This window comes from Piliocolobus tephrosceles, chromosome 3 (assembly GCF_002776525.5).
Source record: "Piliocolobus tephrosceles isolate RC106 chromosome 3, ASM277652v3, whole genome shotgun sequence".
NCBI classification, from domain to species: Eukaryota; Metazoa; Chordata; class Mammalia; order Primates; family Cercopithecidae; genus Piliocolobus; species Piliocolobus tephrosceles.
The window spans coordinates 137,291,460-137,312,989 of NC_045436.1; the positions used below are offsets into that span (position 1 = coordinate 137,291,460).

Here is a 21,530-nt window from a genome sequence, read left to right on the forward strand (position 1 = left end):
TCAAAGAGGAGATTAAATTAGAAATTATGTTTGTATTGTTTAGGGTTCTCCAGAGAAGTAGAACCGATAGGGTGTGTGTGTGTATGTGTGTAGAAAGAGAGATTGATTTATTATAGATTACAAGGAATTGGCTCATATGATTTCAGAGGCTCAGAAGTCCCAAAATCTGCAGTCAACAAGCAGGGGACCCAAGAGAAACAATGGTGGAGTTCCAGTCTGAATTTGAAGGCTTGAGAACCAGGAGAGCCCATGATATAACTTCTGTCTGAAAGCCAGCACACTCGAAACCCAAGAAGAACTGATGTTTCACTTCAAGTCTGTAGGCAGAGAAAGACGGATGTCCTAGCTCAAGTCAGTCAGGCAGGAGGAGTTCCCTCTTACTCATGGGAAGGTCACCCCTTTTGTTCTGTTCAGGCCTTCAGCTGACTGGATGAAACCTACCCACATAGGGGAAGGCAATCTGCTTTACTCAGTCTCCTGATTCACATTTTAATCTCATCCACAGATACTCTCACAAACACATCCAGAATAATGTTTAATCAGATATCTGGGAACCTCATGGCCCAGTCAAGTTGATATGTAAAATTAACATTACAATATCCAGTGTCCATCTTAACTTTTATTTGTCCAAGATTTTCTTTACTCCCACTTTCTCTCAACCCATTGCAAGGCAGCATCATAGTCCATTTCTTCAGTCTCCTGTTTTCTACTGGGTGGGAGCCTCTTTATGTACCAATGGTGATTTTTCTATACTAATTTTAGACAGTGATGTAGACTAACCCCTTTTGGGCATTTCCTCATACAAGCAAGAATGAGTACATATGCAGATGAGAGAGGGTAGAGAGACTTTAGTATCTGTTATGCCCCCTGGACTCAGTGGTTGAAGGATAGCGGGTCTTGCTTTCCACAGTGAGTCCCACCAAGTCTTCTGTGTTTTGTAGATATTACTTGCCCATAGAAGGAACTTAATATTTGTTTGTTCAGTAAAAAAATCAACAGATGCAAAGTTAAAAAAAAATTCTGGTCTGTGATAGGAGAGATTGTTCTGTGCTGAAGCAAGATATACCACTAAATCAGAAACTTCTCCTGATGTCAGTTAAATTAATAGGGGGCAGTCATACTGGAAGGTTACTTCATGAAAGTATTGTACTGGCAATATGCTATTTATTTTTAATGAAATACTCTTTCTTCTTGGCTTCTGTAAGTTTGTGCAGTAACAACTTTCCATCCTCAGGCCCCAACTTTTATCTCTTTTACTAACTATCAAGTTTCTCTCTCCACTGGTAAAGACATGATTCTTCTATATATACATACAAAATATATTTTTGAATACATATATAAGAGGTATTTTATATTACTAGCCAATGTTAGCAAATGTGTATATACAATATATTATACTCAAAGTATTTCTTTGTTTTTTTTTTAGCTTATATTTCTCTAACGAGTGAGGTTAAGTATTGAACACATATTTAAAAGCTATAAGCTTTTAAACAGAACGGGCATATTGCTGATTCCAGTATTTGACAACCACCTTGTTTTTTCGGATAAGAAAACTGAAGCACAGAGACCATAAGGCATCAGCCTATGGTCATTCACTTGGTGATTGTCAAGCCAAAGGTCACACCAAGGCCCTCTGGCTAGTGATAACCTTTGTACTAGGCTGCTTTTCTGTAAACTCTTGAATGAATGAAAGAAAGAACACATCCTGTTGACTTTTGAACTTAAACTTAAACTTGTTACAAAAGGAGATCATGAGCACAACCACTTTCTTTGGTATGGAGAATATCACAGTGAGAGCCTTGCCTCTGGAGCTACAATTAAATTAGGAGGAGGCTTATCTTTCTTTAAAACAATTTAATAACAAGTGAAAACAAAAGCAAAACCAAACTCACAAATCGAAACTCTTTATTATATAGAAGATTTCTAATATTTTATATTTGTGTTTTATTTTAATTTGTAATTTTTTTTTTTTTTTTTTTTAATTGTAGGAGAAGCTGTTGTCCAGATCTCTTCAGAGGGGAGAAGATCTTCAGTTTGATCAGGTATGCCAATTTTGGGAGAATTTTTTTTCGCCCTGGAAATAGTGTTCATCCTAATAGTCTGACCCAAATATATTCAATATTAAGGAATTCCTTAATTTTGTTTCATGATGCTATATATCCTTGTATGCTTAATTCATTCTAGACTTGATAGTTTTTAAAAATAAGTAGTAAAATGAACTGTGATTCGTTTCACTTCATTTAGCATTGTACAACTTTGCATTGTTAATCTCTTTAATGTACCCTTTCACATTTTTCGTTTTCAGTTACATCCCTCAGTCTTTCCTTCTGTATCAATTGCCACACTTTTTACATAATAATATTTTACCTTTTAACATTTATTTATTTGTCTGTTTCGACTCTCAATCTGCATGTAGAATGCCAGTGTCTAACAACTCTTGTGCTGATCTGCTAATGTTAATTCTTCCTCTTGCTTGGATTAAATGTTGGATCAGTTTTGTTATAAGTATTTTAATATATGGTTGTTATTTTTAAAAACCAGTAACTTAAATTAGCTTTCTTTACTATGTAGTATTCCTGGGACACTTACCCAAAATTTTATATCTCAGAAATAGAGTTTAATGTTCATATTAGGCTAATTGACTAAATAAAGAAGAGTGGTTAGAATTACTTGGTGGAGACTTACCAAAATACTGTGTTCCAGGATCCCACTCCAGTTCTGCTGAAGCAGATTCACTGAGGGTGGTGCTGTAGTCCCCTGTATGTACAGCAGCTTCCTAAGTGATTCTGATATATACACTTAGTAAATAGCCACTAGTCTAAGAAGAAACCATAAATAAGGCAGTAAGACCTCTGTTACAATAAGACTATAATAAGATCACCTTATACAGTGCTTTTCAAGTCTCATGCCACTACAAAAGTTATTTAGATTACTCACATCTTGAATCCATGTACTAATCAGTCCATAATCAGGATTTGAAATCTGATTAAACAACATTTTAAGTACAATTTTATTGTACTTGATTAATAAACTATAAATGATCGTGCCTCATAGCTTGATTTTTTTTTGGAAGGGTGCTCACAGTAAAAAGTTCTGTGTGGTATAAACTGTTTTGTATATGTTTACAGTAGTTGATGGGTTTTATTGTTCCTTCTTTAGATATTACAAGGGATTTCCTCTGAGTGATAGTGTTAATAAAATAATAGATTTTTTGAAAGTATGGTTAAATAAAATTAGAGCCTTGTTTTTACCTTAGTTTTCTACATTAGAAACTATTTACCTGTCAAATTATGATAATTTACAATAAAAGTATGATTAAAGGAGAATACAAGTACTGAAAATAAGAACAGCCAACAGAATCAGATAAATTGTTTCATTCTTTTCTGTATTTGTCTGGATGAAGTTTTATGCAGAATATGAAATAACAGGAAAATTAAATGTTCAATTTACAGAGGTATCAGTTTATCTTCTTCATTAACTAACTCCTGCTCTAGTCATGGAACTAAAAGAGACCTTGAATATCCTACAACCCATACTTTTTAAAATAAGTTAACAAAATGAAGCATATTTAATTGTATACTGATTTCAGAATATTAATTTTATGAGAAATGGGTTGAATTACTTGCAGAAATTTTTGTGAAGAGAGAAAAATTGTCTTGGGATCCTCAAGATGAGGAGTGACCTTAGGGACTGCTGATGGTAGCCTGTCCAGACAAGTTGGATTCATTCATGAAACGAATCTGTGATGTTCACCTAGAATTCAGACTGTTTCAAGGATGCCCCAAATTTAGTAACATTTGTTCATCACAGTACATTGACCATTTATGTTGTCCTTTTATGTAGTCTAAGACTTACACACTTGTTTACATATTTCTAACATGCTAATTTGCAGGTAGCAGAGTAATTATAATTCTCCTCTTTGTCATAGCATAGTAAATTGGAGCTTTCTCTACAGTTTTTACATAATGTAGTCTTTGTTTCTGTCTTTTCATCCATGTAGTGGATGTAGTACCAACATTTTAGAATCATTTGTTCACATGAACACATAGGAGTTGCCGGGGCTGGAAGTACATGTTGTTTGTAATGCTTCCCCCTAAGGTATCTGTGTATTTAATCAGTGATGTTACTAATGGGCATGTTTTCACACATGTGAGTGGCATATAGAGGCAGGGAAAAGATTGAAAGCCATTGAACTAAACCGTGTGGATTTGGATAAAGTTTAATAGTGGGTGAAACTTAGCCAACTTTATTACTTGGCTAAACCCTTGACCCTTATTTTAATTTTAAAGCACATTTATTGCATTAAGTTACTGTGTTTATTCATTTCTAAATGATAGCTAATAGAACTAAGAGTGTGGTACATTCAGTGTTACACTTTATTTTCTGGTAATGTCTTGTGTTTTCAGTTGATAAGCTCTATGAGCTCAGTAGCAGAGCACTGTCTCCCTTCCTTACTTCGCACCTTGTTTGACTGGTACAGACGCCAAAATGGAACGGAAGATGAATCTTATGAATATAGGCCTCGGTCTAGCACAAAGTCTAAGGGGTAAGTGGTTTATTTTACACTGTTTTACCTGGAATTAACACACTTCCAATGAAGGGGTGATATTAATATCAACTGAAGGTTGTTATTGTTTGATTGCTAAGCAGAATGCGTTGATTCCTTTTGTTACAAAGATGGTAGTAAGGGAGAAGGGTAGTTCACACATAAACTATAAATCAAAAGAAGGTACCAGTTAAATTAGGTGTAGCCGTACAGTACTCATACTGGGTATCATGCAAAAATTAGTAGTACAAAAACCTATTTAGGAGTGCCATTTCAGCAGTTCAGTGAGCAGCTTTTTAATAGTCATAAAGTTAAGAAAATACTCAAAGAAGTTCCTGTTCATATGGCTTATGAAGGGAGGCAATTATTATAATACAAGAAGACTGCCAAAACCCTGTGTTATAATAGTACTATGATACTCTTCTTGGAGCTCAATTCCTAGAACTTGTTTTCTCCTCCTTCAAATTTCCCAGGATAATCTTGTCATGCATGTAAGAGCCACCTGTGTTCAGGTGATTGTCCATGGTTTAGTGTTGGACTTCAGTAGATGCCACTTGTGATTTTTCAACTTAAATTTGTGAGGAGGATACCTTGTACTGTATTTTCATGTTGAAAAGTTAATACTTTTGTTTCAGTTCTTAACAAAAAAAATTAGTAATCAAATATGGAACAATGCTAGGTTTTCTAAATGAAATTTAAAATACTTTTCTTCTTCTTAGTAATTCTTTTAGGTTAGGTTTAAATGCTAACAGATACAATAGTGAACTTTGAATAAACACCCAGTATATAAAAAGGGAAAGAACATAAAAACATGTTAATGCATATGTTGGATTATTAAAAAGCTTTAGGCCAGGTATTGTGACTCATGCTTATAATTTGCTTTGGGTGGCTCAGGCAGGAGGATCGCTTGAGTCTAGGAATTTGAAACCAGTCTGGGCAATATAGGGAGATCCCTTCTCTAGAAAAAATAAATAAAATTAGCTGGGCATAGTGGCATTTGCCTGTAGTCTAGCTGCTTGAGGTGGGAGTATCACATGAACTCGGGAGGTTGAAGCTGTGGTGGGCCATGTTTGCAGCATTACACTCCAGCCTGGGTGACAGAAAGAGACCCCTGTCTCAAACCAAAAAGACAAAAATAAAAAACAAAAAGCTTCATATTAACAATTGCTGTAGCACATTTTACATAGTAGGAAAACGGTAAGCAACATGAGCTATTAACTAATAGGTATTTTTAAAGTTATAATCTTAATGCGGTACTAATTTTGGGTTCTTGTTTCAGGGATGAACAGCAACGTGAAAGAGATTATCTTCTTGAAAGGAGGGACTTAGCAGTAGACTTCATTTTTTGTTTAGTTTTAGTTGAAGTTCTAAAGCAGGTAAGCTCTTTCATTTCTGCTAAGTCTGTATTCCTTATTCTTTGCTTACTGTGCCTTCATGTTTCAGTTACTTTAAGATGCTGTGTCTAGAATTTTAGTCCACATAAACTAAATTCCTGTAATTTAATTATACTTCTTTCAGTTGCCCGGGGCTTTGCTGCCCTGTACCTAGCTGTCATCCTCTCTTTTTTTCACCTTTGTATGCTATCTAAGATATAAAATCTTGTTAGCAAAATGGAGCTGAATGGAAATTGTGTTAATATTGGCTTTTAGCTGTAAATGTATTTGCCTGCCATTCAGCTACTTCAGTCCGTTATTCCACTTTATTTCTCCTCTAAGCCCCCAAGGCTGCATTCCAACATGTAATAATTGTGCACTTTTAATAGAGGAATGGGATGATTTGATAAGGGTACTGAATTGTCATGTGCAAAGGGTTTTCAGTCAAGTGAGAATACCTCAGATAATAAGTTATGAATGTTTACTCATTCAATGAATATTAGAATGCCTACTGTGTGCTGGAACTGCTTTAGGCACTAAACTCATGAGCTTACACTTGAATGGGATAGATACACAGTAAAGATATGAATATATAATATAATGTCAGGTATAGTCTTACTAGTTTTACTACTCCAGATCAGTATAAATGCCTGTGCTGAATTTGAAAGCTTTTTTTTTTTTTTAAAAGATCATGGTCTTTGAAGTTATATCATTCAAGGATGATCCATATACTTCCAGGCATGAACACTGTATTATTTTAAAACAAGTTAGGAAGCTTAAAGGTCAGAATCATAGCAATATGTGACAAACAGCAAATGTAAGATATAAAAATTAATTGACAGTCTATTTTTCTCATAGTATAAAAATATATGAATTGTATAATCAGTTTTATTTAGCTTGTGTTTTTATAAGGAATATGAAAAGACAGTTATTTGGTACTCTGAAATCTGCAAATAAACATTTTAAATATGTAAAATAGACAAATGAGTTAATTAAAGGTTAAATCACTTAAATGTATGCATTTCATAAAAATTTTTTGGTAGAGGTAGGAAAGAAATCTCCTCTGGGAGTCGTGCTAACAAGCCAGATTTGACATCTGTGATCTCTTCATTTAACTGAGTTACTAAGACCTTAAGGCAGCAGTAACTAGGGTAGGAAGAGCTCAGGACTGGAAATGACCACAGCCCAGCAATGAACTCTGACTACTGCTCATTGCGACTTATCCCTGGTGTATCTTGTGTGATAAATGTAGATCATTTAAGTGGATTGGTAACCAGTATTTGTACTTTTTTGCTTAAACAGTATAGAGTTTCTTCCTCCAGCCAGAGAAATGGCAGACTCCCTACACTGGCATTCAAGAACCCCAGTGACATGGCCCCATTGTGCCTTCCTCCTTCGTTCATTTCCCATGGCATCCTTTTCTTAGATGTCAGTCCCACTCCTCATCCTAAAGTTGCCCAGTTGCACTGGCTTCAGAACTTCAATTCACAGGCAACCCTGTGGAGGCATTTTTCCCGTCTCTTCCCCCTCATCCTCCCTGTCCTCTTCCCCTCCTTGTTGCCTTTGTAGCCCTCCTCCTCCTCTTTTAACACAGTCCAGATAGGTCTTCATGTGGGAAAAAAAATCTATAAACATAACACTTTTTTTAGTAGCGGGACCCCATCTCTACAAAATATTTTTTTAAAAAAATTATCTGAGTGTGGTGGTGTGCGCCTATAGGCATAGCTACTCTGGAGGCTGAGGCAGGAGGATCACCTCAGCCTAGGGATTTGAGGTTATGGTCACGTATGATTGCACCACTGTACTCCAGCCTGGGCGATAGTGCAAGACCCTGTCTCTTAAAAAAAATATATATTTTTTTTCCTTTGGTGGACGCATTGTTCACATTCATTGCACTGCACAAAATCGTTTCTGACCCATGGTTCACATGGACTCAAAGTGAAAAAGAAATACAGTGGCCTTGATAGCTAACTTTGTCTTTGAATCTGTCACCATATTATTCCAACCTATAGCATCCTTTGTACTTACTTCTTCCCCTCTGTTACTATTATCCCCATATGCTAATTTAGATATACTCATCAAAAAATATATATATTTATATGTATCTCACCAAGAACTTAGATACACTTTATTCATCTGAAATCCAATATAGGGATTATTCCCCCTGGTAAAAGGCAAGTCTTTGTAGCTTCTCTAATAAAACTAGAGAAAATGACACAAAAATCAATAGAACTTTCTGAAACATCACTGCTGACTAACCCAATTTTCTTCTGTCAGAATAACGTGAGGTTTAATAGATCCAGAGAATAAACAATGTAATATATCTAGAATTTAATAGGACTTTAACTTTTGCCACATATAATACACCTATATTAAAATGTGGTTCAGGATTATTGTGATGAGGCACACAGTCTCCAGAGGATTGAACTGTTGATACATGGTTGTTTCAGTCTTCAGGAGTAAATATTCCTTATAGGTTAGACCTTGACCTCATGTACTAGAAATTATTTGTTTCTTGAATAATTTATTTTGTCTCTAATAATCACACATTTGGATCTCTTCAAAATGTATGAAGGACTCTATATCCTTTGTGCCAACTCATCATCGTAATAAACCCTGGGAGATGGCCATGACAAGTACTATTAATATGCCAGCTCTCTTGCTTGCTTTGTAACTTGGGGCAAGTTACCCTGACTCTCCCTTCCTCTATAAAAATGTATAATATCATTTTTGTAGAATCATAAGAATTAAATACAATAATGTCTGATGCATGGAAAGTCCTCAATACATATTATCTGTTATTTTCATTTTACGGGTGAAGAAATGTTCTTAATTGTAGTGATTTTCTGAAGATTATAAAGCAAATTCATTTATTTTACTCCAAATTTTCTCTTTAATGATAAAAATAAACTTAATTCTCATTGGTAAAATATGTGATACATTAGGTTGAAATGGTCAGTATTTTTAATTGTTATACTTTAATAATATATTATCAAATACATTTATAATAAAATAATATTTCTGGGGTACATGTGCAGAACATGCAGGTTTGTTACATAGGTATACACATGCCATGTTGGTTTGCTGCACCCATCAACCCGTCATCTACATTAGATATTTCTCCTAATAATGTCCCTCCCCTAGCCCCCGACCCCCCGACAGGCCCCAGTGTGTTATGTTCCGCTCCCTGTGTCCATGTGTTCTCATTGTTCAACTCCCATTTATGAGTGAGAACATGCAGTGTTTGGTTTTCTGTTCTTGTGTTAGTTTGCTGACAATGATGTTTTCCAGCTTTATCCATGTCCGTGCAAAGGACATGAACTCATCCTTTTTAACGGCTGCAGAGCATTCCATGGTGTGTATGTGCTACATTTTCGTTCTCCAGTTTGTCATTGATGGACATTTGGGTTGGTTCCAAGTCTTTGCTATTGTGAATAGTGGAAATGGCCAGTATTTTATAAAATTGAATGAAAGTTTTTATTGTAACAAGTTAGACAAAGAGCTAATATAAATATCATGAAATTAAGTAGTGGAATTCACCTTGGAAACAGAATTAATTCCAGATAATAGAGGACTAATTTTACTTTTCTAAAAAAGTCATTAGAATAAATTTGGGGTAGTGCCTAACTAAAGTACCAAAGGACTTAGATCCATGATAAAAGCATGTTTAAACAGCAGTATCATATTTATAAAGTTTGAAGCGACACTCTTTTTAATATTGAATTTTAGTCATATGTTCATTCTTTAAAACAAACAAGAAGTTGAGAAACCTAGTTTGTGAGCCATTTCAAGCTCTTGGTTTTATTCATACTATTGTGAAGTGTCAGAAGGTGGTGATATCTTTTATGTCTACAGAGTAGATTGTTTGCATTTTCAGACTTAATAGCATTTTAGATATTGATGAGCAGTCCCAAAGGTCCATGTGGGAGGGGATTTGTCATTCTGGTAATGTGTGATGTTGTTTACACTCCTTGGTGCTGAGAATTGGTTGTTTAGCTAATGAATGGACTAGTCCAACTTCCCACTATCTTAAGCTCTTTTTTTTTGTTCTTTACTTTCATAATGTGATAAAAGCATTAAATTTTTGGCAGTGGTAGTGGAAATAGCCTTAGAATAAATCTGAATATTTGTTATTGTAGTTTCTTTCTTTCTTTGTTTCTTTTTTGAGATGGAGTCTCATTCTGTCGCCCAGACTGGAGTGCAGTGGTGTGATCTTGGCTCACTGCCACCTCCTCTTCCCTGATTGAAGCAGTTCTCTTGCCTCAACCTCCCAAGTAGCTGAGATTATGGGTGCGCGCCACTACACCTGGCTAATTTTTGTATTTTTAGAAGAGATAGGGTTTCACCATGTTGGTCAGGCTGGTCTCGAAATCCTGACCTCAGGTGATCCGCCTGCCTCAGCCTCTCAAAGTGCTGGGATTACAGGCATGAGCCATCGCACCCAGCCTGTTACTATAGTTTCTACTAGATTTTCTTGCATGTTGAAGTTGAATTAGAGCTGCGTCTAAAATCACACCGGTGACAAGATCTTAAAAATTCTTGATACTCAAGATGGAGATACTACTCCATGAAAGTAGAACTTTTTCTTTGTGAGCTGAAATGAGATTCTTTTCTCTTTCTTCTTAGGAAATTCAGTTTGAGAATTTTTTTTTTTTTTGTAACACTGAAAATAAGAGGAGAAATAGGGACTTTCAGGATGTCTGTGTTCTGATAATGTTCATTCTTAAAGGAAAATTTTTAGAACTTATGTATTTTTTATCACACCTCGAACTCTGTCTCAGCAGAACTTATGTATTTTTAATTAAAATTAAAGATCAGATGTATTTCTTCTTTTACTTCTCTGTGTTTCTCTTTCTTTCCTGGCAGTAATATGATAAGACCAAAGTTTTCTTGCTCATTTGTTTTATTTATTCAAATGCTTTTTTTTTTTTGGATGGAGTCACTCTCTGTTGCCCATGCAGGAGTACAGCGGTGCAGTCTCGGCTCATTGCAACCTCCACCTCTTGGGTTTAAACGATTCTCCTGCCTCAGCCTCCTGAGTAGCTGTGATTACAGGCACGTGCTACCATACCCGTCTAATTTTTATATTTTTTAGTAGAGACGAGGTTTCGCCATGTTGGCCAGGCTGGTCTCGAACTCCTGACCTCAGGTGATCCACCACCTCAACCTCCCAGAGTGCTGGGATTACAGGCGTGAGCCACTGTGCCTAGCCTCAAATGCATTTTCATATATCAGAATCTAGGGACATAGTATATTTTAGAGAAGTACACAGCAACCTCTTAACTTCATTTCCCTCATCTGTTAAATAGGAGGTATACCTGTATCTTGTAAGACTGCTACAAGTGTTATAAACACAGAAAGTGTAGATGGTGGTAGTAGGGTGGCAACAAAGAGCACATAGCATGGCTGAGTGTTGTCTGTGGCCGTCATTGTTAAACTTCAGTCATAACTGGAGCAAATATAGTAGTCTCCCTTTATTCTCGGGGGATATGTTCCAGCACTCCTAGTTGGTGCCTGAAATTATGGATAATATCAAACCCTGTATATACAGGTTGAGCATCCCTGATCTGAAATGTCCCAAAATCTAAAACTTTTTGAGCACCAGTATGACACTACAAGTGGAAAATTATACACCTCACCTCATGTGATGGGTTGCAGTCAAACACAGTCAAAACTTTGTTTCATGAACAAAATTATTTAACATATTTTATAAAATTTCCTTCAAGATATGTGTATAAGTTGTATATGAAACAAACATATTTTGTGATTAGATTTGGGTCTTATCCCCAAGATAGCTCATTATGTATATGTAAATATTCCAAAATTTAAGAAAATCGGAAATCCAAAACCTTTCTGGTCCCAAGCATTTCAGATAGGGGATATTAAGCCTGTATTATGTTTCTTTGTATACATACATACTCATAATAAAGTTGAAATCATAAACCAGGCACAGTAGAAGATTTACAACAATAACTAATAATAAAATAGAACAGTTATAACAATATACTTTAATAAAAGTGTATGCATGTGGTGACACACACACACACACACACACACATGCACACACAGTATTTTCAAACCATGGTTGACCTTGGGTAAGCCACAGAAAGCAAAACTGTAGATACAGAAGAACTACTGTATAGGGGAGGAAAAAACTTTTTGCTCTACCTTCTTGGATTTAGTGCCTGGGGCCCTACAAACTAAACTGACAGGAGAAGGATTACCAGGGTCAAACGGTTTATTACAAATGCTCATGGATGCCTTGTAGTAAATATGTGAAGATCCAAAAAGTAATACACTTTTTTTTTTCAAAGATCCAAGTACAGACTGGAATATATACCATTTTAACAAAGAGTGATAAGTTGTAGAGTAGTGACAAGACAAAGGAAAAAGGTTTCGGCTTCTAGATACAGTAAAATTGTGGGAAGGTAAATATATGCAGAAAACTAATGAAAATGTAATGGTTATTTATTAGGATTGTAGAGGAAACGTTTTCCTGCATCTGCTCTTTCTCAATTGCCTTTAGCTCAAAATAATCTGCATGCCAAATTATATATTGTAAGGTGACATACCTGATCTCCTTCACTAGAATGCATGCTCCTTTGCAACAATATATACAAAAGCTCACTTTTTTACGTTATCTCTACTCTTTGGTATTTTCAGACTTAATTTTTTTCCCATGAAATAGGTATAAAATTGTGTCTTGCAGATTTTCATTCTCCTTATGATTAGTGAAATCAAGCACCTCTATCAAAGCACAAAACCAGAAAATTAGAAAATATACTAAAAGTTATTTCACATAAATATATACAAATATAGTTACTTCAAATTGTTTTATAGATGCATTGCAGCTCTAATAAAAATCCTAACAGTTTTTATAGAACTTGAAAAGGTGACTGTAAATAGAATATGGAAGAATAATGGCCAAGAATAGCCAAGCCATCTCTGAAGAAAAGTAAGGAGAGGACCTGCACTACTAGATACGAGAACTTATTATTAAACTCTAGTAATTAATAAGAATGTGTGGTTTTGGTATAGACACATACAAATTGATTGATAGAACATAATGGAGAGCTCAAAAATAGACCCACATAGTCAGGGCCTTCATATTTCTGTAAGTACCACATCCATGGATTCAGCCAACCTTGGATCAAAAATATAAAAATACCCCATAAATATATACACCTGGTAGGTACCCACAAAAAGGGAAAATTAAAACAATATATATAAATAAAAAAATAATAATACAATAATAAATAATAGAAAATACAGTATAACAGCTATTTATGTAACATTTACATTGGATTACATACTGTAAGTAATCTAGATAGAGATAATTTAAAGTGTATGGGAGGATGTACGTAGGGTTATATGCAACTACTACACCATTTTATATCAGGAACTTGAACATCTGCAGATTTTGCTATCACGGGGTTCCTGGAACCAGTGCACCATGTATACTGAAGGATATGTAGAACTGTGTAGAACTAGAATATGTGTTAGCTATGACTGGTAAGCTCTTTAACCCAGCAGTTCCTTCTTTCGGAGTCTTTCCCATGGAACTCTACAAGTATATAATGTTAAATGCACAAGATGTTTATTGTAGTACTGCTTGAATATTGAAAATCTGGATTGAAATGTTCATTAATAGGGGGCTCCTCAAATTGTGATATATACATATTGAATATTATGTGGTTGTTAGAAGGTATAAGGAGGAGCTCTAAATACTGACATGGAAAGATACATTATTCGGTTAAGTAAAACTAAGGAATGCACGCATGCCTGTGTGTGAGGATGTGTAGGAAAAAGTCTGGAAGGATGTACATGAAGTTGTTAATAGTGATTATGTGTGTTGGAGGAGTAGGGCTTTTATTACTGGTTTAAATTTTTAAAATTTGTTTTACATAATAGGAACTAGCATATACTTTTTTTGAGTTGAAATGAGAATATTTAAATGTCAGGTTTTTAATAATGAGTCTATAAATAGTTTAAGATTGTTAGACAAGATAGTGTCCCTTGTGGCCATTTTCATGATAGTTCAAAATTGGGCTATATGAAATGTAGGGCTGACTCATTACAAAGGTGCTTTTCTGTAAGTGTTACAGGGAGGTGTATGTGTCTCTTTAGCTTTCTGACAGTAACTATTAAGCAGTAACAACTCTTGCTTTTCCCACTGCATAGTCCATAGTTTAGTGATTTGTGATTATGAAGCTAGTATTCTTAAATTTAGAACTTGTGAAATTTGATGAGTAACCAAATTCTTAGGGAAAATGAGATTCTCAGAAGAAAGAAAGATTGACAGACTAGTAATAATCCCATAAAAAGTAAGATTGATTATTGATTTAATTAGTTGAATTGATGAGAATACTCATGAAAAACCAATAACTTTATTTAACTCTTACTTACTTGATAATGTTTTTAAATTCTAGATTCCTGTTCATCCTGTACCCGATCCCTTAGTTCATGAAGTTCTAAACTTAGCTTTTAAGCACTTTAAACATAAGGAAGGGTAAGTAAAATACTAACTTGGGATTGTTGCCTTTTTTTTGCAATCCAGGTCTGGGCTATTTGAATTCTTATTGATGATTTGTTTTGAGAGTTCAAGGCAATTATTATCTTCCTTTTTTTTTTTCTTTCTTGAGATAACGTCTCACTTTCATCCAGCCTGGAGTACAGAGATGAGATCATGGCTCACTACAGCCTTGACCTCCTGGGCTCAAGTGATCCTCCTAACTCAGCCTCCTGAGTAGCTGGGACTACAGGTGCATGCCACCACACTCAGCTAATTTTTGTATTTTTTGTAGAAACAGAGTTTTGCCATGTTGCCCAGACTGGACTTGAACTCCTGGGCTCCAAGCGATCCACCCAGCTTGGCCTCCCAAAGTGCTGGGATTATAGGTGTGAGCCACTGCACCCAGCCCTCATCTCTTTTAAATCCACAAAAAATGCTGATTAGAAAGATTTTGTAAAAATATTTCTTAGTACTATAGATTGGATGTGTAAGAACCAGAAGGTTAAATATCATAGTAAAGTAAAATTGAAGGTAGAGTACAATTAGTATTGCTTTTATCATATAAATGAATATTCAGAGAAAATTATACAACACTCTGATAGGAATTTTCAAATGTATTAGGAAAGAGAGGTTGTATAAAAATTTAATGAAATGTTATGTTTGTTCTTTTATTATTTTAGATATTCAGGAACCAACACTGGGAATGTGCATATTATTGCGGATTTATATGCAGAGGTGATAGGGGTTCTTGCCCAATCAAAGTAAGTTTTATAAATCACCCATTTAGATTTTCTTTGCATTTTAGAATGCTTCATTACCAATAAATACAGTAGATACTGATAGTTCTAAATCCACCATTTTCATCATAGCACTAAGTCAGCTCCACCTTTTATTACTTTACTGCTCTGTTTCTCAGAAACTCTTTAATAGTCATACCTCAATTTCACCGCTTGTTTTAATTTTATTTGGGGTTTTCTATAAATGTCTGAATCGAACAAATCAGAAATTGCCAACCATAGTTAGGACACTATCTTTTTCCCTATTTTTAACAATTCTGTTAGAAGCTTTTTTTAGAACTCTTTACAGAGCTAATAATTATTTTCCAGGTGAGAACTTTTATTCCTCAGATAGCAATGCAGTGTTTTCTAATCATATTTGTTTTAATGCTAAACAGAGTTTGAACTGGTGAAAGAGACACCAAAAAGGAAAGATGAAAGATACCAGATTACTCAGTTAAAAGTGTTATTCATTAGGAGTTATACACACTGAGTTGTACTGAACCATCACTTTAGTAAACAGTAAAATATATTTGTCATTAGCAACTTGTGGTTGCTGTAACAATTATGGAAGATTTTGGATTTCCTTTGTTACTACTGGGAAATTTATAAGGAAAAAACTATCAAATGATATTTTCTTGGATGTGTTTTAAAGAGTCTTTGGCCCTGAAATCATCATATAACAAACAACCTTTCTAAATTCTAAGAAGGCAAGTAAAATTATTGTTAATGTTTAAGTAGTTTGCATTTTAATATTAAGTGAAATATTTTATTTAGCATATTTTTAAATTTTTTAATATACTAGGAATCCTTGTATAGCCAATACTATAGAACTTAGAATGTGGTTTGAGTATTTTAAATAATTTAGAGATAGATGATAATTTTTTAATATCTTATGGTTTGAGTATTTCAAATGATTTAGACATCGACAGTATCATATTAATATCTCACATGTAATTAGATTGACACAAAAACATAGATATGAGCAGTGATGTATTTCTCTTTATGTCAGTTTGTTTATGTTATTTTTATTTTTGTCAAAACTGAGCTTCTATCTCAGGAATATAGACCAGAAATTCTAAATAATATATTAGCAAGTTGGATCTGGGAGAACACTCCGTCATGGCTAAGTTAACTCTAGATGGCAAGGATAGTAAGTCCAAACAGCCAGTAAATAAATGTATGAAATGGTACTCAGCCTCACCTGGCTAGTGGTAGGAGAAATGCCACTTTAGAGCAATATTAAGATGTTTTCTGCTCATGCATGTAATAAGCATGGGAGACAATGTGAAAGGATCCACTTTGAGTTAGGCTGATAGCACCTAAGAGGGCAGGTGGTGGGGTTGAGTGGAAGTGGGGAAGAGAAGGAGACAAAGGTTGGGGGTGTATGTGAATCTTGGTGTATGTGTTTTCTTGGTTTGTAGTGACTAATAATTTTTATAAGTAGTTTAACAAAAGGAAAAAATCCTTAGATTCTAATATTTCAGTGGAAAGAGTTTATTAATTTTATAAAAATTTTCTTAATGAAGTGCTAAAGAATACAATCATGAAAAATGGTGTCATAGTCTCCAAGATTAAAATCAAAATAGATGTTATATTTCAATCATGTATCCATATTTTGTTAATTTTTTTTGTTGTTGTTCTTCTTACTGTAGTCAGTGACCATTGGAAAGCATGCTTTGAGGTTTTTTTAACTTTAAGGAACTGGCTTCCCCAAGTAACATTATAGTAAAATCTTTAGTTGTTTCATAATATAGAGGGGGGAGGTGGATAATTAAGTATTATTGATTAATAAACTATTAGATGTCCTTTTCAAATGTAAGCGAAGAAAAGCTTACTAGCTTTAACAGTTGTGATTTGAATCCAGGATGGTGCTCACATTTCAAAAGCCTTTTGCCAGTGTAATGATGTATTGATTTTAAGTGATAATTAGTACCATAGGATTGATTAGATTATCTCTGTGAAAAACTTTATAGTCTTCAATATGCTCGCCATATAACTAATTACAGATTTTATATAAAAAGAGCCTTAAAAGTTGGAGACACTGATTTACATGGTGATGTTTTATGGGTGGGTTTTTTGATTTTTTTTATGGTTATTAATTAAATGGTAATGGTGGTATATTGTTAATATAGGAATAAAGAAATCCTATTATTTCTCCTTCAGAAACTTTTAATTTAATTTTAAAATAAATGAACAGCAAATTTACAGTAGCAATTTTTATTTTCCTCTGTGTGCCTTTCTGGCAATTGTAATGAAGGTAGAGAAAGGAGATGATATTTAGGTAGCATACATTTTGATTTTTACCCTTAAATATCATGTGGAAAGTAGTGTTTTTAATTCAAATCAAATGATGTCTCCACGTGTATTAAAGGTTTCAGGCTGTAAGGAAGAAGTTTGTGACAGAATTAAAAGAACTGCGACAAAAGGAACAAAGCCCACATGTGGTACAAAGTGTCATCAGCTTAATAATGGGAATGAAATTTTTTCGAGTAAAAATGTATCCTGTAGAAGATTTTGAAGCATCATTTCAATTTATGCAGGTGATATACCTTCTAAATGACACTAAATAGAGCAAGCCTAACAGTTCTTGCTCTTCATGACTTTTTAAAAGAAACAAAATATACGTAAATTAATGGCATCAATTTTAGTCTCTTATTCCATGTGTTAAGTTGTCATAAGTGTAAATTATTTTTTTTTGTTTGTTTTTCCTTGAGACAGAGTCTCACTCTGTCACTCAGGCTGGGGTGCAGTGGCATGATCTCGGCTTACTGCAGCCTCCACCTTCCTGATTGAAGCGATTCTCCTGCCTCAGCCTCCCAAGTAGTTGGGATTACAGGCGCCTGCCACCAGGCCCGGCTAATTTTTTTTTTTTTTTTAAGTAGAGACAGGATTTCACCACATTGGCCAGGCTGGTCTCAAACTCCTGACCTCAGGTGATCTGCCCGCCTCAGCCTCCCAAAGTGCTGGGATTACAGGTTTGAGCCACCAGGCCTGGCAAACTTTGTTTTTTGACTTGAAGATGCATTGACCTTAGTTTTTTGGTAAAATGGCAGAGTGTTCACAAAATTATTGTGATATTACAAATTCTTTAACCTTTCCTCTTTTGTTAATCTAAGTATATACCCTCTTTCCCTTTAAGGAATGTGCTCAGTATTTCTTAGAAGTGAAAGATAAAGACATAAAACATGCACTTGCTGGTTTATTTGTGGAGATTCTTATCCCTGTAGCTGCTGTAAGTATGTTTTTTTATTTTCGTACAATTTGTATGTTATACAAGAACCTTATCAACCTTATACATTTCATTTTTTTCCTAAAAATACTTACATGACAATAAGCTATGGCCTTGGGAGGACTCATCTCATTTGCTTCCTGTTGCTCAGAGGTCTCTTCCTTTTGTTGATCATACAGTGTTTTAGATATCATTTCATGTATTTTGTTTTTTTGGTTGTTTCAGATGGTAGGGGAAATCCAGCTCCCTTCACTCCATCTTGGCTAGAAATGGAAATTAATTACATTAGTTTTGTTCAGATTTTATTCTAGTTAAAATCTAAAAAATGAAGAAATGTATTACATATTGAAAAATTGAACTGTTTTGGCTTTCATTTTTAAACATTGAATTCACTGACTTGTGACCTATGGGCTTATATGAATTGGTTTATAGTATTCAGGTCCTGCCTTTAAAGCATGTTTAGAAAAGGTGAACAGAGAATTGTTTTAAAAGTTAAGAATTTAAAATATTAATGAGAGTGACTGACATGTTTTTTTAAAATCTGTTTTGCATTGAAGATTTTAAAAAATGGTGACACACAAAACTCATAAATTAACGGTTTGCAAGTGGTTTATTGGAGTTACACAGCCCCTGTTTCCTCCCACCCAGTTTTTAGCCATATGAATTGGGCTCATTTTATAAAAAAGAAAACAGGCTATCATGTATAAGTCATGTCAGTTTTAGTCTTTTATTAGATATGCACTTTGATCTCTTTTCCTGTAAGTTGTTTGAATTACTGCTTATTCCTTCCAAATGATCATTTGCACTTCCTCCTTTGTTTGATCATCCATTTTTTTTTTTTTTCCTCCCAGATAGCTGAGATTAGGTTTTGGTTTTTAAGGCAGTTCATGAAAAGGAGCAGGTTGTAGGAAGAGAGGCTCTTGACAATGGTCCATTATCATCCTGTTGCCTGATTCTTTTATACCATATTTGCTTTTGTGTCCAGGTTTATTAGCCTGCTAGGGCAGCCGTAATAAAGTACTGCAAACTGGATAGCTTAACAACAGAAATGTATATTGTCTCATATTTATGGAGGCTAGAGTGTAAAATCAAAGTGCCAGCAGGTTGGTTCCTTCTAAGGGCTGTGAGGAAGAACCTGCTCCATGCCCCTTGCTTAGCCTCTCGTGTATACTGAAAATCTTTTGTGTTTCTTGGCTTGTAGAAGCATGGTTCTGCTCCCTGCCTTCATTGTCACATGGCATTCTCCTTGAGTGTATGTCTCTGTTCAAATTTCCCCTTTTTAAAAGGACACCAGTTATGTGGATTAGGGTCTTCCCGATCCTAACTTAATTAATGTGATCTGCAATGACCTATTTCCTAATGAAGTCACCTTCTGATGTGTATGGGGTTAGGACTTCAACATGAATTTTGGGGGATATGATTCAACCCATAATACTAGACCTCTGCACATACAGCTCCTGCCTGGAACATTCATGCCTCTCTGGTAACCTCCCTCCCCTCTTTCTCTAGCTGGCTTCTCTTTCTTTACTCATTTATGTATTGAGTGCGTTCTGTTTGTCAGGTCTTCATCTATGCACAAGGGAACACAACAATTAATATGATAGGAAAGACTCCCTAGTACCGTATATTTTAATTACTAGTGCAGGAATAGAAAATAAACTAGTGTATAAAATTGGTAGTATGTCAGATTGTGGAGAGTAATGTGAAGAAATGTAAACAGGGTAGGAGGCATAGGATTGCCAAAGGGGTGAGGGAGTTGAAATTTTAAAAAGAGTATGATTAGGAAAGACCACCACCTCAAAAGAGTTGGTAGCAATTGAGCAAAAACTAAAGGAATGAGACAGTAAGACTTCCTGTGTCTGTGGGAGGAGCTTCTCGGGCAGCAGGCCCCAGCGTAGACATCCTAAGGCAAGAAATGCTTTGATGCGTTTTAGGAACAGCAAGGAAGCTCCTAAAGCTGGGTCCCCATGCACATGGTCAGAGGGTGGGAGATAAGGCCAGCAAGGTTAAATGGGAGGCTTTAGCAGTATTTCTGGTAAGAGATGTTGGATGCAGCTTAGATGTTACTTCCTTGTTGAATTTTTCCATAGGGGCCCCTTTTGAGTACTCCAGGAGCACAGAGAATTTGCTCTCAGTGGACCTGTTATACTGTGTCCTCTTAGCCTGTATTCCCACTTTGTGCACTCAGGGCTAGGACCAGGTTTATCTTATGTACTTACCATTTGGTCACTTGGCACATTGTAATACTTCAGTGAGAGTCTCAGTGAATTATTAACCAATTTCAAACCTTACAGAAAGTTCTTGTAATCTTTGTATAGTTTAATCTAACGTCTGTAATCATTTTCTTTGTTTGCATTATCTTTTTACTAGACTGTTAAAAATGAAGTGAATGTTCCCTGTTTGAAAAATTTTGTGGAGATGCTTTATCAGACTACTTTTGAACTGAGCTCGAGAAAGAAGCATTCATTGGTATTAAGAAACATTTCAAACCTTTTCATATTTAATTGGGATTTTTATAATTGATTTATGAATTCAGTGGAGATTAAAGAGAATGGTAAAATCTGAAATTGTAAAATCCCTGAAGTGCAATACAAGGGCAAGTTTTACATACATATTTTTTGCATTGCTCTATTTAAATGTTCTGTTCTTAATTTTACTAGCTCTGCATTTGTTGAGTTGTTCAGACTTCCTTCTAGGTAGTCATGCATTGCTTAATAATAGAAATATGTTCTAAGAAATGTGTCGTTAGGCTATTTCATTGTGCCAACATCGTTGAATGTACTTACACAAACCTAAGTAGTATAGCCTACTACACACCTAGGTTATATGGTATAGCCTATTGCTCCCAGGCTGCAAACCTTTACAGCATGTTACTGTACTGATTACTGTGGGCAGTTGTAACAGAATAATATTTGTGTATCTAAACACAGAGAAGGTACAGTAAAAATATGTTGTAACCTCAGGGGATCACTGTCAAAGTGATTTTAGCAGCTGTTTTCTGTCTGTTTATATCTTTTCTATTCAGAGAGTAAAGGCATTTTTTTCTACCTATTTCACATAACTTTTATGTAGCTTGGAGAAGGTTTAGAGA

General features: G+C 35.0%; 1 protein-coding gene across 2 annotated transcripts in view; it reads left to right on the forward strand.

Annotated features, from left to right (window-relative positions):
• Nucleotides 1-21,530, forward strand: part of FRYL (FRY like transcription coactivator) — a 286,322-nt gene that overhangs the window by 153,423 nt on the left and 111,369 nt on the right. For both annotated transcript variants that reach the window (XM_023224475.3, XM_023224476.1), the window contains 8 exons: nucleotides 1,989-2,042; nucleotides 4,407-4,546; nucleotides 5,826-5,922; nucleotides 14,349-14,428; nucleotides 15,112-15,192; nucleotides 17,582-17,750; nucleotides 18,350-18,442; nucleotides 20,810-20,908. In XM_023224475.3, coding sequence (XP_023080243.1) covers nucleotides 1,989-2,042; nucleotides 4,407-4,546; nucleotides 5,826-5,922; nucleotides 14,349-14,428; nucleotides 15,112-15,192; nucleotides 17,582-17,750; nucleotides 18,350-18,442; nucleotides 20,810-20,908 — 813 coding nt within the window. The remainder of the gene's footprint in view (nucleotides 1-1,988; nucleotides 2,043-4,406; nucleotides 4,547-5,825; nucleotides 5,923-14,348; nucleotides 14,429-15,111; nucleotides 15,193-17,581; nucleotides 17,751-18,349; nucleotides 18,443-20,809; nucleotides 20,909-21,530) is intronic.